Source organism: Notolabrus celidotus, chromosome 4 (genome assembly GCF_009762535.1).
Source record: "Notolabrus celidotus isolate fNotCel1 chromosome 4, fNotCel1.pri, whole genome shotgun sequence".
In the NCBI taxonomy this organism is placed as follows: domain Eukaryota; kingdom Metazoa; phylum Chordata; class Actinopteri; order Labriformes; family Labridae; genus Notolabrus; species Notolabrus celidotus.
Window position 1 is genome coordinate 39732507 of NC_048275.1, and position 18345 is coordinate 39750851.

General features: G+C 40.3%; 3 protein-coding genes across 4 annotated transcripts in view; 2 read left to right on the plus strand and 1 right to left on the minus strand.

Annotated features, from left to right (window-relative positions):
• Positions 1-12298, plus strand: part of psda (pleckstrin and Sec7 domain containing a) — a 59193-nt gene extending 46895 nt beyond the window's left edge. The window contains exons 14-19 of one of the 2 annotated variants that reach the window (XR_004630975.1): positions 3029-3099; positions 3225-3382; positions 3700-3844; positions 4014-4157; positions 6183-9698; positions 11856-12298. Coding sequence is in view for 1 of the 2 variants with exons in the window: in XM_034681566.1 (XP_034537457.1) it covers positions 3029-3099; positions 3225-3382; positions 3700-3844; positions 4014-4157; positions 6183-6506 (842 nt within the window). In the remaining variant the exon portion in view is untranslated. Of the gene's footprint in view, positions 1-3028; positions 3100-3224; positions 3383-3699; positions 3845-4013; positions 4158-6182 lie in introns of both variants that reach the window. The other variant, XM_034681566.1, reaches the window with a different exon arrangement.
• On the plus strand, positions 9763-12298 carry LOC117811877. The gene is made up of 3 exons (XM_034682366.1): positions 9763-9803; positions 9924-10074; positions 11030-12298. Exons 1-3 carry the CDS (start codon positions 9763-9765, stop codon positions 11624-11626), a joined length of 789 nt encoding a protein of 262 aa, XP_034538257.1. The 3' UTR covers positions 11627-12298.
• A 226-nt stretch (positions 12299-12524) lies between these two features.
• The window catches only part of nfkb2 (nuclear factor of kappa light polypeptide gene enhancer in B-cells 2 (p49/p100)), a 44799-nt gene continuing 38978 nt past the window's right edge, over positions 12525-18345 (minus strand). The window contains 6 exon segments of the mRNA XM_034681568.1: positions 12525-14630; positions 16500-16611; positions 16803-16972; positions 17050-17131; positions 17226-17383; positions 17653-17755. Coding sequence (XP_034537459.1) covers positions 14560-14630; positions 16500-16611; positions 16803-16972; positions 17050-17131; positions 17226-17383; positions 17653-17755 — 696 coding nt within the window. The 3' untranslated portion in view covers positions 12525-14559.

Consider the following 18345-nt stretch of genomic DNA (forward strand, 5'->3'; position numbering starts at 1 on the left):
ACTACGACTACTACTACTACTACTAGGAATACCAAAACTACTACTACTACTACTACTACTAATACCACAACTACTACTGCTCCTACTACTATTATTACTACTACTACTACTACTACTACAAACACAACTACTACTAGTACTACTATGCTACTACTAATACCACAACTACTACTACTACTACTACTATGCTATTGATAATACCACTACTACTACTACTACTACTACTACTACTGCTACTACTACTATCCTACTTATAATACCACAACTACTACTACTGCTACTACTACTAATTACACAACTACTACTACTACTACTACACTACTACTAATACCACAACAACTACTACTACTACTACTATGCTACTACTAACAATACTACTACTAATACTGCTGCTAATACCCCTACTAATACTGCCACCAATACTGCTACTAATACTGCTACTAATACTGCTACTACTTCAACTAATAGTACTATTACTACAACTGAACTACTTCTACTATTATAATACTGCTAATACTACTACTAATACTACAATTATAACTACTAATACTACTAATGTTACTACTACGAATAATGCTACTACTTCTACTATGACTACTACTGAAACTGCTATTAATACTGCTAATTATACTACTACTATCACTACTACTACTACTAAAATTACTACTAGCACTATTACTACTACTATGGATACAACTATAACAATCACTTCTATAACTAGAAATACTATTAGTACTACAACTACCACTATTACTACAACTCCTACTAATACTACTACCAATACTACCAATACTTCTAATGCTACTACTAGTAATACCACTGCTACTACTAATACTTCTATTATTATAACTACTTTTACTAGTACAACTACAACTACAATTACTACTAAAACTACTGCTATCACTAATACTTCTATTACTACTGCTTACAACTACTATACTACTTCTTATTCTATGACTACTACTGCTACAACTACTATTACTACTACTGCTACCACTACTTATTCTATGAATACCACTACTACTACTACCACTACTTATTCTGACTACTTCTACAATTACTATTACTACTACTGCTACCACTACTTATTCTATGACTACCACTACTACTACTAGTACTACTACTTATTCTATGACTAATACTAATACTACTACTATAACTACTTATTCTATGACTACTACTACTACTAAAACTACAAATAATCCTACGACCACTACTACTTATTCTATGACTAATACTAATACTACTAGTATAACTACTTATTCTATCACTACTAATACTACTACTACTACTACTACTAAAATTACAAATAATCCTAGGACTACTACTACAACAACTTCTACTTATTCTGACTTCTACTACTACTTATTCTATTACTACTAAAACTACTACTATTACTATTTCTACTACTATTTTTACTACTACTACTACTATTTCTACTTCTACTACTAATATTACTACTACTGCTACTACTATTACTACTACTTATTCTACAACTACTACAACTACCTATTCTATGACAACTACTACATGACTATTACTACTACTACAACTACTTCTACTACTACTTATTCTATGAATACTAATACAACTACCACTACTTATTCAATGACTACTACTACTACTACTACTACTAGTAATACTATGACTACAACTACTACTACTTGTTCTATGACTACTTCTACTACTACTTATTCTATACTACTACTACCACTAATATTACTACGACTTATTCTACGACTACTGCTACTACTACTACTTGTTATATGACTACTACTACAACTACTACTACTTAATCTATGACTCCTACTACTACTACTACTAGTACTACTTCTACTACTGCTACTACTTCTTCTACTACCAATACTACTACTACTACCAATGCTCCTGCTAGTACTACCAATACTATAATTACAACTACACCCATTACTTCTACACTACTACTCTTACTACAACCAATACTAGTACTACTACTACTACCAATACAATAACTACTATTACCATTACTACTATTATTACTACTACTTACTCTATGACTACTACTACTATTACTACTTCTACTACTAATATTACTACTGCTACTATTACTATTACTACTTCTACTACTACTACTTATTCTATGAATACTACTACTACTACAACTACTTATTCTATGACTATTCTAAAAGTATAACTAACACTACTTATTCTATGACTACTACTACTTATTCAATGACTACTAATACTACGACTTATTCTATTACTACTTCTACCACTAATATTACTACTACTACTTATTCTATGACTACTACTACTACTACTACTACTACTACTATTATTTATACTACTGCTACTACTTCTTCTACTCCTACTACTACCAATACTACTACTACTACTACTACCAATGCTCCTGCTACTACTACCAATACTATGATTACAACTACACCCATTATTTCTACACTACTACTTTTACTACAACCAATACTAGTACTACTACTACTACTACCAATACTATAACTACTGTTACTATTACCATTACTACTATTATTACCACTACTTTTACTTCTATTTCTACCAACACTACTAATATTTGTACCATTACTCCTTCCATGACTACTTCTTCTACTCAGAATCTGAACTCTAACACTAATAAGATGAAGGTTATTATTGAGTTGCTATTTTGTAAAGTTGTTTCACTTTTAATGTTTGCTCAGCTTTTTTTTTAAATTGATTCTTATATACTCAAACTAATGTTGAAATATACTAACCATTGATATCTCTGATAATCCTCATAATGCAAAGGACTGTGAAATGTACAGTACACGTTATTATGGTGGCCTGGGAGCAATGAAAGATAAGTTGAAGCTGCTCTCCTGAAAGACTTGATGTCTGATCAAGTTATGTTATTTTCAGCTGTTAAAAAGTCAGTAACCCCCACAGTGTTTTCAGAGTCAGAGTCAGAAGGAATCGGGCATACTTGGATTTAAAACTATAGGACTACAGTGTTTCTTAACTTGTGTAATTTCCCATGGTGCTTTGTTTCTCCCAGCTCCGCGGGGTAAGAGGGGGTGGAAGTCTTTCTACGCCATGCTGAAGGGGATGGTGCTGTACCTGCAGAAGGTAGACTTTGGACTACATTACCCAGCATCCCCTCATGCATACTCTAGTTAACCCCGGAACACAATACAGAAGTGTTTGGAAACTTCAGTTGCTTTAAATACTGCTCTTCTCTAATTGGCTGACAGGATGAGTACCGTGCAGAGCGAGAGCTGACGGACGAGGACGTGAAGAACGCCGTGTCCGTCCATCACTCTCTGGCCATGAGAGCCGCTGATTACAGCAAGAGACCCAACGTCTTCTACCTGAGGACGGCTGACTGGAGGGTGTTTCTCTTCCAGGCAGTGTAAGATGATCAGCTCACTGTTTGTCTGTACTTTCAACAAATGAGTAGAATCATCATTTCTTGAAGGAATCAGCTCTGAGCGTCCATACAAGTATATTTTATTGACATTATTATTATTATTATTAAGAACCCGTCAGATCTATGTCTTTGTTCTAATGAAATGATTATTATCATTTATTTAAAAAACATCTGCTCTGTGTCTGAGGAGCTGGAGGTGCTCTGAGGATTTATTGGTTGTTAGATTTAGCCTAGTTTAACTTTGATTTGATTGGTGTTCAGTCAGGTGCAGCTTCTTTGTCTCTCACCTTTACCTGCAGGAATCCTGAACAGATGCAGTCATGGATAACGCGCATCAACGTGGTGGCTGCCATGTTTTCTGCTCCTCCATTCCCCGCAGCAATTGGATCCCAGAAGAGATTCAGCCGTCCTCTGCTGCCAGGATCCAACACCAAACTGTCCCAGGTACCCATCTCATCCATGTCTGCTCGGTTATAAAGTTATAAAGTTATTTTCTTTGTGTTAAACCAGAGGACTTCTTTTTTTCCTCAGTTCATGTTTTCAGAGAGACAGAGTCACCGTTTACCAGAATCCTTCAAATCACAGACTTTAACTTTCTCACCTCTCCAAACAGGAGGAGCAGGTCAAATCTCATGAGAACCGCTTCAGGGCAGTTTCCTCCGAGCTGGCCGACCTCACAGACTCAACAGCTGATCGTAAAGCCAAAGGTCGCGAGCTTGAGGAGCACAAACTGAGACAAGAATACCTGGAGTTTGAGGTGAGGCATTATAAAGATACATTTTAAGTACAAATACTGTATGTGACATATACGTAGATACACATCAGGTATATATATTTGATATAGAGATGCATGTTACACATATACAGTGCTGTGAAAAAGTATTTCCCCCCTTCCTGATTTCTCATATTATTGCACATTTTTCACACTTAAATGTTTCAGATCATCAAACAAATTGTAATATTAGACAGAGATAACCAGAGTAAACATTAAATGCAGTTTTTAAATGATGATTTTATTTTTAAAGGGAAAAAAGTGATCCAAACCCACCTGACCCTGTGTGAAAAAGTATCTGCCCCCCCTTGTTAAATCACAAATTAACTGTGATAAACCTGATTTTTACGAAGCTGATCTCAATTTCACTCCTCACACCCAGACCTGATTACTGACAGACCTGTTGAACCAAGAAATCACTTAAATAGAAACTCTCTGACAAAGTGAAGTGAGCTAAAAGATCTCAAAAAGCAACACATCATGCTGCAATCCAAATAAATACCAGAACAGATGAGAAACAAAGTCATTGACATCAATCAGTCTGCAAAGGGTTACAAAGCCATTTCTAAGGCTTTGGGACTCCAGAGAACCACAATGAGAGACATTATCCACAAATGGAGAAGGCTTGGAACAGTGGTGAACCTTCCTAGGAGTGGCCTGCCTACCAAAATGACTCCAAGAGCACAGCGACGACTCATCCAGGGGGTCTCAAAAGAACCCAGAACCACTTCTAAAGAACTGCAGGCCTCACTTGCCTGAGTTCAGGTCTGTTTCCATGATTCCACAATAAGACAGAGATCAGGCAAAAACAGCATCAATGGGAGAGTTCCAAGGCAAAAACCACTGCTGACCAAAAAGAACACAAAGGCTCGTCTCACAATCACTAAAAAACATCTTGATGATCCCCGAGACTTCTGGGAAAACATTCTGTGGACTGACATGACAAAAGTTGATAACTTTTTTCCCTTAAAAAATAAAATCATCATTTCATTTTTTGTTATCTTTGTCTAATATTAAATTTGTTTCATGATCTGAAACATTTAAGTGTGAAAAATGTGCCAAAATATAAGATATCATGAAGGGGGCAAATACTTCTTCACAGCACTGTATGTGACATAGAGATACATGTCAGGTACATATATGTGACATAGAGATATATGTCAGGAACATATAAATGATATGATATAAAGATCTAATGTCCAACAGTCAAACTGAAGAGGGTGAAACAATCAGCAGAACAATGATAAAATCACAAATTCAGATAAAATCTCACACACACACTCACTCTCTCTCTCTGTCACTCTCTCTCTCTCTCTCTCTCTCTCTCTCTCTCTCTCTCTCTCTCTCTCTCTCTCTCTCTCTCTCTCTCACACACACACACACACACACACACACACACACACACACACACACTCACACACTCACACACTCACACACAGATGAATACATTTATAAAAATAGATTATACCTGTCGAGTTCCCCTGTAGCTGGAGAACTTAGTGATGATGCGTTCTGTGCTTTTGCTCCTGTAATCATGTTATTATTGGTGTGTGAGCATGTTTCTGTCTGTTACTACAAAAAACACTTCACACTGAAACATACTTTCACTTCTTCTTTGTTAACAAAAGTGTGACTTCACACTGAGCTGATAAAACACTACAGACGGGACTTACACAAGCTCACTGTAGCTGTTGGTATTATTATTATTGTTATTGTTTCTATGATCATTATTTAAATAATAATAATAATAATAACAACAATAAATAACTATTATTATTATTATTATAATTGTTGTTATTATTATTATTATTATCATTATTATTATTGTCATTATTATCATTATTATTATTATTATTATTATTATTATTGTTGTTGTTGTTGTTATCATTATTGTTATTGTTTTTATTATTATTATTATTGCTATAGTTGTTGTTATTGTTATTATTGTTATTATTATTATTATTATTATTATTATTATTGATGTTTGCTCATTCATCTTAATTTTTTCAGAAAACTCGCTATGGTACGTACGCCATGCTGCTTCGGGCCAAGTTGTCCAGCGGAGACGAGGACCTGTCGGCTTTCGAGTCGCGTCTGTTTGATGATGGGGGCCTGCAGAGGGCGCATTCCAGCCCCACCCTGCCCCAGGACGTCCCCAACAAGGAGAAGACCCGCGGCACCAAGACATCCAAAAGCTTAAAGGTCACATCCTCCTCCTCGTCCTCGTCCTCGAAGGGCAGCAGCTCCAAAGAAGGGAGCAAGAAGAACGGCGGCGGGAGCAGCCAGCAGGGGGAGCTGCAGAAACAGAGCAGCAAACAGGAAGTGTCGCGGTAAAGTGGCACCACGAGGATTCAGGTTCTATAACAGCATAATGCTGGAGACGGACATGAAGCCTCACAGGAACCAGGCTGGCATCCTCTTTTAAACCTTTTCTGTTGAACCTCTCTCAGATTCTGATTGGCTGAGCAACATACAGAGCTGAGGCATCAGAGGTCAGCTGGTCAAAGCGCTCCTGTGAAGGGATCCAACGCATGACTATTTTAGGAAACAATAAGGCGGGAAATGCACGGTGAAGACGTGGATCTGAGTTTATACAGACAGAGTGCAGACAGGAAACAGCTGGAGCCCTTCACAATAAAAGCTTTATTTATTGGAGCCCTTCACAATAAAAGCTTTATTTTCTGTCATGACTTCTTTTCAGGGACTCTCCCTTTGCTGGATCTGATTGGCTGGTCTGCCGGTACTTTATTTTTCTATCACACACTGACCTCCTGCACAGCCGCCGCTCTGCTTCTCCTAGAGACCAGCGGGGGAGCAGGTTGCCATGCAAACCCCACATGACTGACAGAGCATAAGGAACTGTTGCCAAGGCGACCAAAAAATGTGTGTGTGTGTGTGTGGGGGGGGGGAATGAGTGCCGAGACCTTGAAGTCAGGACTCCCCCGCTCCACCAACAAACAGACGGAGGCTGAGAGGATGCGTCACAGAGACAAACAGGAACACACACTCCTCCACACTGTATGTGTGTGTGTGCCCCTTTATGTGTGTGTGTGTGTGTGTGTGTGTGTGTGTGTGTGTGTGTGTGTGTGTGTGTGTGTGTGTGTGTGCGCGCATGTGTGTGTATGTGTGTGCGGCTGTTTTTCTTCATGTGGTTTCTCTGAGCTCTGCTGGTTGGAGGATTGTTACAGACTGCTGACTGGGACCAGAACTGCTGGATCTGATATCAGGTCCAGTCTGTGATTCTGTTCACTGTTGTTTTGCCCCGCAGGGAGCAGGAGGGAACTCTTGGCTGTTTCAAAAGTAAAAACTTTATTGAAACACTCCTGACATTAAAGAGGAGTAAAGCTGTGTTCCAGTCTGTGTCAGGTACCTTCAGTTACAGGTTTTAACCCGGGACTATAGAAGGACTCTCAGGGCCTCCTGATAACAAGGAGTCTAATGATAAAGAAGGTACAGGATTTACAGACCTCAGTGTCAGTCTGACAGCAGTTTGGAGCAGTGTTGTGCTCTCTCAGTGGCTTGTCGTTTACCAACCTTCAGTGAAGACTTTTCTTTGTGCTGGAAACTAAAACATATTTGAATCCGTCCACTTTATCTCCTCCTGATCATGTGATCTGACCATGTGACCTGATCATGTGATCTGACCATGTGACCTGATCATGTGATCTGAATATTTGTGACCTGATCATGTGATCTGATCATGTGACCTGATCATGTGATCTGACCATGTGACCTGATCATGTGATCTGATCATGTGACCTGATCATGTGATCTGACCATGTGACCTGATCATGTGATCTGATCATGTGACCTGATCATGTGATCTGACCATGTGACCTGATCATGTGATCTGACCATGTGACCTGATCATGTGATCTGATCATGTGACCTGATCATGTGATCTGATCATGTGACCTGATCATGTGATCTGACCATGTGACCTGATCATGTGACCTGATCATGTGATGTGATCATGTGATCAGATCATGTGACCTGATCATGTGACCTGATCATGTGAGCTGACCATGTAACCTGATCATGTGATCAGATCATGTGATCAGATCATGTGACCTGATCATGTAACCTGATCATGTGATCTGACCATGTGACCTGATCATGTGATCTGATCATGTGACCTGATCATGTGATCAGATCATGTGACCTGATCATGTGATCAGATCATGTGACCTGATCATGTGATCTGACCATGTGACCTGATCATGTGACCTGATCATGTAACCTGATCATGTGATGTGATCATGTGATCAGATCATGTGACCTGATCATGTGACCTGATCATGTGAGCTGATCATGTGGCCTGATCATGTGATCTGATCATGTGACCTGATCATGTGATCTGATCATGTGGCCTGATAATGTAACCTGACCATGTGACCTGATCATGTGATCTGATCATGTGGCCTGATCATGTGACCTGATCATGTGACCTGATCATGGGAACTGATCATATGGGAGTTGATGTTATTTAAAGTTTGTGTTTTGCTGTAATGATTTTGTTTTTTTTAAATAATCTTCTGATTGTTGATTATCAGGATCAGAAAGAGCGCTCTGCAGCAGAAGTGAACATTTAACCCTTCAGAGCACACGGAGGCAAAGGCTTAGAGTTCCTTATCCCTTCGATGGGTAACCTGGGTAAAGAAGTTCTGAACATGCAGTTACCTCCAGCTGCCACTTAGTGTCAGTCACAGTCTTCAGGTGACACAAAAACTCTGTTCACCTGTTTGAATTTATATTTCATAAAAAGATGTTTTACCACATCTTTAGTGAACAAACTTCAACTTCAGGAGATTTAAAGTATCAGTTTGAATGAACAATAACTGATGACTGTTGGTGATCTGAATCAGTAATTGATATCAAATAACTGAGATGGAGTTTAAAGTAAATGTGAAGCTCAGATATAAAGACATAAAGTCATCTTATTGTTCATTCTGTTATATAACTGCAGTATGAGTCATGTTTCTCTGTTTCCTGGAAACTCTGTTTGTTTACAGAGCAGAGGTAATGACAGAAATGTTCACCAAGTGGCAGCAGAGGTGTTTCATGTTTGAACTCTTTATTTGTAAACCAAATGTTGATTTCTCTCTCTAAAAAACAGTTTCCTGTATCGTTGCTTTCTTTGCTAATAATGATATTTAAAATGACACTCCTCTGATTGTTGTATGGTGATCAGTTCTGTGAAACTCTGAAGCTGGAAACTTTAATCCCTTACAATCAACTGTCTTCAGACATCCTGAAAACACTGAAGGGAATCTGGAACAGCTGGTCTCTGAGGAGAGAACGTCTCTGAGTGTTTCTCCTGAAAACAGTGGAGTTCAGACTCTTCCTCCTCAGTGAGGGAGGGAGCTCTTCATGTTGAACTTACTACTGGAGTTTCTCTCACCGTTTGATTCCTGCAGAAAAGGAAACTCTGAGATCTCAGAGGAAAGGCGTGAAGGAGCTGGTCACTTTGGAGTTTTGTTGGACTGCAGAGACACTTTAAAAACTCCATAGAGGAGAATCACCAAGGTACAAACGGAACTAAGACTGAGCAGCTTTTTAAGACTATTGTTTACACATGACCTCCTAAAAGATGGAACCACAGGACATAACCTCCTGCAGTTTATACTCTGTGTATGAACAAAGATGCTCAGAGAACAGACCACAGGCCTCGGAGCTCCACCCAGACAAAAACAATTAGAGATTCAAGACGCTGTACAAAGTTTCAGTAGTAAACAACAGCTAAATATCAAGGCGGTCAGATATCAGGGTCATCTATCCTGTCATACAAGACTACACCATCACTAATATAACACCATACTACACAATCACTTATATAACACCAGACTACACCATCACTTATATAACACCAGTCTACACCAACACTTATATAACACCAGACTACATCTGAACCATCAAAAATACAACACAAGACTACATCTACATCATCACTTATATAACACCAGACTACACCAACACTTATATAACACCAGACTACATCTGAACCATCAAAAATACAACACAAGACTACACCATCACTTATATAACACCAAACTACATCTACACCATCACTTATAAAGCACCAGAATACATCTACACCATCACTTATAAAGCACCAGAATACATCTACACCATCACTTATAAAGCACCAGAATACATCTACACCATCACTTATTCAACACAAGACTATATCTACATCATCACTTATATAACACCAGACTACATCTACACCATCACTTATAAAGCACCAGAATACATCTACATCATCACTTATATAACACCAGACTACATCTACACCATCACTTATAAAGCACCAGAATACATCTACACCATCACTTATAAAGCACCAGAATACATCTACATCATCACTTATTCAACACAAGACTATATCTACATCTACATGATCACTTATAAAGCACCAGAATACATCTACATCATCACTTATATAACACCAGACAACATCTACACCATCACTTATATTACACCAGACAACATCTACACCATCACTTATATTACACCAAACTACATCTACATCATCACTTATATTACACCAGACAACATCTACATCACCACTTATATTACACCAGACAACATCTACATCATCACTTATATTACACCAGACAACGTCTACACCATCACTTATGTAACACCGGACTACATCTACACCATCCCCTATATTACACCAGCCAACATAGACACCATCACTTATATAACACCACACAACATCTACACTATCACTAATGTAACAACGGACAACATCTACACCATCAATTATATTATGCCAGACTACATCTACACCAACACTTATAAAATCCCAGACCTTATCTACACCATCACTTATACAACACAAGACTATCTACATCTACACCATCACTTATATAACACCAGACTACATCTACACCATCACTTATATAACACCAGACTACATCTACACCATCACTTATATAACACCAGACTACATCTACACCATCACTTATTTTACACCAGACTACATCTACACCATCACTTATATAACACCAGACTACATCTACACCATCACTTATATAACACCAGACAACATCTACACTATCACTATTGCAACACCATACTACATCTACACCATCACTTATATAACACCAGACAACATCTACATCTACAATATCACTTATATAACACCAGACTACATCTACACCATCACTTATATAACACCAGACAACATCTACATCTACAATATCACTTATATTACACCAGACTACATCTACACCATCACTTATATAACACCAGACTACATCTGCATCTACACCATCACTTATACAACACCGGACTACATCTACACCATCACTTATACAACACAAGACAACATCTACAACATCACTTATACAACACAAGACAACATCTACAACATCACTTATATTACACCAGACAACATCTACACCATCACTGATATATATAAGTATATATATATCCAGATTGATTGAATGACCTCAGAGTGAGTCTCAGTGTAAAGACTGTAACTCCCATCATCCATAAGGAATACTTATTTTTAAGTGTTTTTGATTAGGCTGAGTCTCTGTCCTCCAGTCTCCTTTGTCTGGATCCAAATGTCCACTTCCTGTACTTGTGAAGCTGAAACCCTCACACTTTCTCAGTGCTGCTGAGCTGTGTGCAGCTCATGTAACTTACTTACTCCTGTCTCGCCTCTTTCAGATAAACTCTGGCCTCTGGATGATCTCTGACATGTTGGTTCAGGAGGAATCTGCTGATTGATCTGATGCTGACACATTAACAGACAGAAGAGATTTCACGCTGCTGTGCTGTTTGAGCCCCGGGTCGGGGTCTTATTTACTCCTCAGATAACAGTATAAGTGGTGTGTGTGTGTGTGTGTGTGTGTGTGTGTGTGTGTGTGTTTGTGTGTGTGTGTGTGAGTTTTTGTGTGTGTGTATTTGGGTGTGTGTGTTGCATTGTGCGGTGTAAAGCAGCTTACAAGAACTGTCATGGCCGCTTTTAGCTCATTGTCTTTGTCCAAACCTGTAAATAAAGATTTGACTTTAATGAAGCCATACTGTAGCCGGGCTGCGGCCTGGCTGCTCGCTGCGTTTAGAGCACTTTGTTTAGATATTTGAGAATAAAGCTGAACCTCCTCACAGGATTTAAATACACTCCTTTATTTATTCTGTTCATTTCCCTTTGACTAAGACTCCATTTCTGTGAAAGCTTTTCTTTTTGCGTTTGTTTTTTCAGCCTCGCTGCTGTCTGAATGTCTACCACCAGCTGGCCAATCGATATGTGTACATACTGTCCACTTCCTGTGAGGTCTGCTCGTAGTGAAATAAAACCTTTCCTGAAGGCTTAGAGGCAAAAAATAAACCAATAAATAAACTACAAAGTCTGAGAGTCATTTTATTCACAATTAGGAGCATTAAATGTCAATCACATCTTAATCAAATGTTTAATTTTAAAAGAGAAACCACACAGTCTATGGGACTCTACCAGAGAGAGAGAGAGAGAGAGAGAGAAAAACATGTCTGCTAACGGAGAGCCACCTTAAAACACCTGACTCAGTGTTTCAGATACACATTCATAAAAAGTCAGATTTCAGGTGAAAAAACACTGACTTCATTTTAAAAACAAAAACAAGATACCACACCAGCTTTCAAACGTCAACATGATCCAGTTGCTCTTTGTCTCTTCTGTCACCAACTGTGCATTTGTCATTCTGACATTGGAGCTCGACTTGTGTCTTTACACTTCAAATCATGGCTTCCTGACTTCCACTAAAACACTTCAAGATTCAAAGACACACTGATGACAGGTGAGTAACGTTTGGACCCCTGTTGACCTGCTCTGATGACATCACAGCTGAGACCTGCTGTGTTCAGGATCAGGAGATGTTAATTCAGACAGATCAGACACTGTTAATAGAATATTAAAGGGAATAGGAGGGATCATGAAGAAGTCTGTTTATCCTGATGTTTGAAGTTTGTCCTGGATATGAACTGAAGACTTCAGGTCGTCCAAAGTGTGATAACCTTTATTTAAAACAAAATATATGAAATGCATCAAAGTAGAAAAACAAAGAGTTGACTTTTCTATCCACACTAAAGCAGAAATAACTCATCTTTGACCTGCTGACTGTGTAAACCTTATAAACATCTATTAAACTTTAATTTTCCAATTCCATAAAAATCAAGAAAGTTCTCCTGTCAGCAATTTAGGATCTTTGTGTCTGTTTAGAGCCTGCTCGTCTCCTCTGCAGGAACCAAACATCAGAGTCCGTGGAACAAAGATTCAAACATCCTGCAGACACTCTCTCAGGCTAGGGGCTCTGAAGTCCAGATCTGTACAGTCCTAGTTCCTGCAGAGTCCTCAAGAGTTGTAGTTCCTGTAGAGTCCTGGTCCCTGCAAAGTTCTGTACAGTCCAGCACTGGGTTGGACCAACTGAGTAGGACTAGTTTGAACATAATTTCTCATTTATACTCTATGAACATTCTGGGCGTAGCACCAGCTGAGATATTTCAAACGTTACATCATTCAACCTTGAACTAGAGTCACATCTTAAATTTGACACCGCGCTCTGAGTAAAGTCCTCCGTAACAGACCAGGTGTCATGGCGCCCTGTTTTCAAAGACAGGATCATTTGATGGATGAGGAGAAGTAGAGAGTTCTACCAGCTGTGACGTGTCAGACACATGTTCTCCGTGTTAGATCACATGAAGAATAATCGTTCCATGACTCTGATCTTAACTCACAATTTAGTTTACCACAAGCAGAGCCGTACATCTGCACAACACCAGAGTACCCTTATCTTAATGTACAGTGTGTTGTAGGTCACGATTTCACCACTAGATGTCACTGTTGTTATTTTACACTTTAAATTGATTATCACCAGATCAACATGCTTTGTCATATTTGACATTCATGTTGCTGTTTGTGGAGTTGCAGCAGTTATGGTTAGCTGTTAGCCTGTTTAGAGGAAATGTGTCTAACAGGAGTTAGCACTTAAACACCCCATCAAGAAAAAAGCTGTTCACTGATTGGCCAAACCGAGTGAAGACATCATATCTGCAACGTTATTTAGATTAGTTTAGAGATTACGGTCTAAGAGTTAAGATGAACTCTGTCGTGAACCAAACTTTGACACGACTTAAGTTACAAACTAACTCATTTAAGCGTCTGGTTTACTGAGGACTTTACTCCCTAACTTAGGACTCAACTTATACAGAACTAGTGCAACAGCTGGTCCCTGCAGAGTACTGCAGAGTCCTGGTTCCTGCAGAGTTCTGTAGAGTCCTGGTTCCTGCAGAGTTCTGTCGGGATCTGGTTCCTGCAGAGTTCTACATAGTTCTGGTTTTACTTGGCTAAGATGAACATCCTGAAGCTGCTTATGACGTCCGGCCTAATTCCTGCTCGTCACTGATTGGTCACTGGTGACTCCTCCTCTTCCATTGGCTGGCTGCCGAAGCCGCTGTCGACCGTGGCATCTGATTGGACAGAAGCACATGAATTAGTGACATAGGCTCTAGTTCGAGTCTGAAACAGAATGTTTAGAGATGGATGACAGGGTAGCTCCCCAAAAGTGATGCCAGAATATTTAGAGCTCCCCCTGCTCCCAACCTTTAGTTATCAGGCCCCTCTCCTTTGGAATCATCTACCAGTGAGGGTCCGAGAGGCAGACACCCCAACCCCCTCATCACTAGGGATGGGTACCGAATTCGGTACTTTTATAGGTACCGACCGAATTCCGTTGGTACTACCGAGTACCGATTCCCGCAAAATCAAACGGTACCATGTTTCGGTACCTCACGACCTTGTGACTATGAGGGAGGGGAAGGGAAGAGTAGGCGATTTTTCCACACTTTCCCCCTGTAATAAAGTTCGAGACTGATCGGGTGGACGTCTCTGCTCCCTGCTCTCTGCATCTGTGCGGGAGCGCGCCAAACGGAGCCTGCAGCTCAGACTCGCAACAGACCATCAAGTGTGTTCATTGATAAACTCCCTAAAGAGCAATTAGACGCCACGAGCACGTGTCAGCTAATATATCTAATCACCTTTATAATCCTGTTTCTGTTCATTTCATGTTAAATGAAATAAATGTGTTAAATTTAAAAATTTTGTGATTTTATTATTAAACAAATTAACATTTATTACCACATAAACACACAAAAGTACAGAAAATTGGTACCGTTGAGTACCGGTACCGAATCCCAGGTACCGGGTATCGGTACCGTATCGGTTCAAAGGTACCCATCCCTACTCATCACTTACTTTAACTCTCCCTGTCCCATTAAAGTTACTAACCATAGACCTTTCTGGAGTCCCTGAGCTCCCTTGTCTCGTAGGTTCCTCTGAGCTGCCGTAGACGTCCTCCTGCTGTGGACGTTCCAGACTCCAGCTGATACGGACGTGCTGGACTCCAGCGGCAACAGCTACTACTACCCGTCTCATCACTATCACCGCTCCCTCTCTCTCTTATTCTCCTCTATCCCCCTTTCCAGTCCCAACTCGGTCGAGGCAGATGGCTGTCTAACATGAGTCTGGTTCTGCTCGAGGTTTCTGCCTGTTAAAGGAAGTTTGTCCTCTCCACTGTAACTAGCTAAACACTGTGAGGTGCAATGCTCATGATGGATTAAGGTGGGGTCAGACTGAGTCTTACCCTGTCTTGGTGTTGGGTCTCTGTTCATAATTTGACATAGAGTGGTCTAGACCTGCTCTGTTTGTAAAAGAGTCTTGAGATAACGTTTGTAGTGATTTGTTGCTATACAAATAAAGATTGATTGATTGATACAGCTCATAAGCCCCGCCTCCACTATGTTAACAGATGGGTCATGGGTCAAAGTGCAAACTCAAACACAGGTCAAATAAATGTTTGTCCAACATGTTTCTGTCATTAAAGTTAGTTCTTATCGTGCTGATTTATGTCTCAGTGTTCATGTTTCTGTTCACTTTGAATTAGTTATTGATGATATAAAAAGAGGGGGTGTGACATCATGATTGACAGCTATGTGGACCAATGAGGCTCCTGGAGCACTGTGTGCTCCGGATTATCAGAGTAGAGGAGGAACGGTGAGAGGAAACGTAACAAACACTAAAACTAGAGTCTTTGAACGCACCATAACCAGGAGAATCTGCTTCAAACCCACACAAGAACCTGTGATGCTGAGGACTGGACCCATCTGAAGGACCACGATTTAGCAACAAGGTAAAGGTGGGTTTGCTAGAGGGAGGGGCGGGACCTCAATACCATTCCAACTTCTGCACCGACTCTGACCAAAACATATCATGGGAGCATCACATTCATCACAGGGGGGCTGTCTTCACTTTGTGTGTGTGTGTGTGTGTGTGTATTTTACCTGTACTGTGTTTGTCGTCTCGTAGCTCTTTGTTTCTCAACAGTCGGACACCCTCTGTCAGACCGAGAGACTGAAGAGCTTCAACCAGTCCTTCAACTGGACCGCCACCCAGCTGGTCACACACACACACACACACACACACACACACACACACACACACACACACACAAACACACACACACACACACACACACACATATTAATGACGCTGTATTTCTCAGAGCATGTAATAGCCAGGCTGTTTTTTTTCTCTCTCTGAAACAGTGTCCACAGATTTCCCAGCATTCTTAGCGGTTGTGTTACCTTGTAGTGCTGCAGCAGCTGGTGACATGGCGTTGGGCTGTCCAGGTAAAGGTGAGTCAGCGTCATCATCCCCAGTTTCTCTGCCAATTTCTTCCAGGAGACGTCTCCGATGCTCAACACGTCCACCAGCCGGGACAGAGTGTCCTCGTCCAGCCCCGGGACATCCCCCTCTGAAAGCAGACAGGTGAGACTCAGAGAGAGCAGCGCTTCACCATGGAGTCTTTATTCCGTCATCACTCTCACAAACCTTCACTGCTGCTCTGCTTCATCTTCTTACTGCTCTGACGACTCGACTTCACACTTTGTCTGCTGCTCAACAGGTTCCTCACCTGAGCACACAAGGAGACAAGGAGACAAGGTGAGGCGATTGGCTCTAGAATTATAATGTCCTATACTTTTATTTTGAAAGGATAGCCCTGTTACCTTTTGGCACCTGGCCAGGTCCAGGGGGGTGTGGCCTCCTGCAGGTCTCTTGACCTGCTGGGAGGCAGATTCTCTCTCTCTGATTGGTTCATCTTCATCATCTGAGGAGGAGGAGCTGTAGAAGAGCGGCTCGTCGTTCTCCAGGTTCTTATCCGCTCCTACAGGAGAGGGATTTGAAGTCTTTAACAGTCACAGCTTGAAGCAGTCGGCTCGTTCTGTGAGTTAGTATCTCACCGAGAGGAAAATCAGTCTGCAGCTTTTTGAAGCTACGAGGATCAGCTACAGCAATCTTACAAGATTCAGGTCTGAACATCATCAAAGATGAATATCTTTTTAAAGTCAGAAGACTTTTTAATACATATTTAAACACATATGATCATTTGACAATGTTGGAAAACCTTTGCAAAGTTACAAAACATGTTTGTACCTGCAGCAATGAGCATAGAGCAGAGTGTAGGAGAGCCCAGACTGGCTGCCAGGTGGAGAGGTGTGTTTCCTCCAAATGTGCATGCATTGACATCAGCCTTCAACTGTGAACAACAGGAACAGGGTGAGTCACAGCTTACTGATGAGAGGCTGCACAGGTAAGATGTGTGTTTAGTTGTTTTTCCACAGTAGGAACTTTAGGGGGGACTTTACCCCTGAACTACGTGCGTTTCAACCAGTGGAGGGGTTAGATAATCTTTTCAAAGGTCCTTTCGGGGGGCGGGGCCTGCAATGCTGAACGTGTCTGATTGGTAGATTAACCGCAGTGTTTTTATTCCTCCCTCCGTCCACAATAACATCACACACATCTGTGATTCTCTTGATTTCTCTTTCTTTCATTAGTTTTTATTTGTTCTATCTTTTTTGTATGTGTGTGTACTTTTCAAAAGAAGAAGCTGTGATTCTCTTGATTTAGCAGCTTGTAACAGTAGTCTTCTCTCAGCCCACCGTGAATGAGTCTCTCCCAGTGTTACGGTTTTAAAAGTGACCCTGTAAACTGGAGGCCTTCAGCTGAACGTGTCAGTGTTTGTGGAGTTTACACAGCTGTTGAAACACAGAGGGAGTTCCTGGGAATGCAAACTAGTTTAGTTTTTATTAAGATTTCAAAATATCCTCATCAGATATTTAATGATGG

Excerpts from the sequence above, each read along its gene's own strand:
- LOC117811877 (XM_034682366.1), top strand. The coding sequence starts at position 9,763 with ATGGAACCACAGGACATAACCTCCTGCAGTTTATACTCTGT. Across the intron at positions 9,804-9,923 it reads TCCTGCAGTTTATACTCTGT|GCGGTCAGATATCAGGGTCA; the intron begins GTATGAACAAAG and ends CTAAATATCAAG. Across the intron at positions 10,075-11,029 it reads CTTATATAACACCAGACTAC|ATCTACACCATCACTTATAT; the intron begins ATCTGAACCATC and ends AAGACTATCTAC.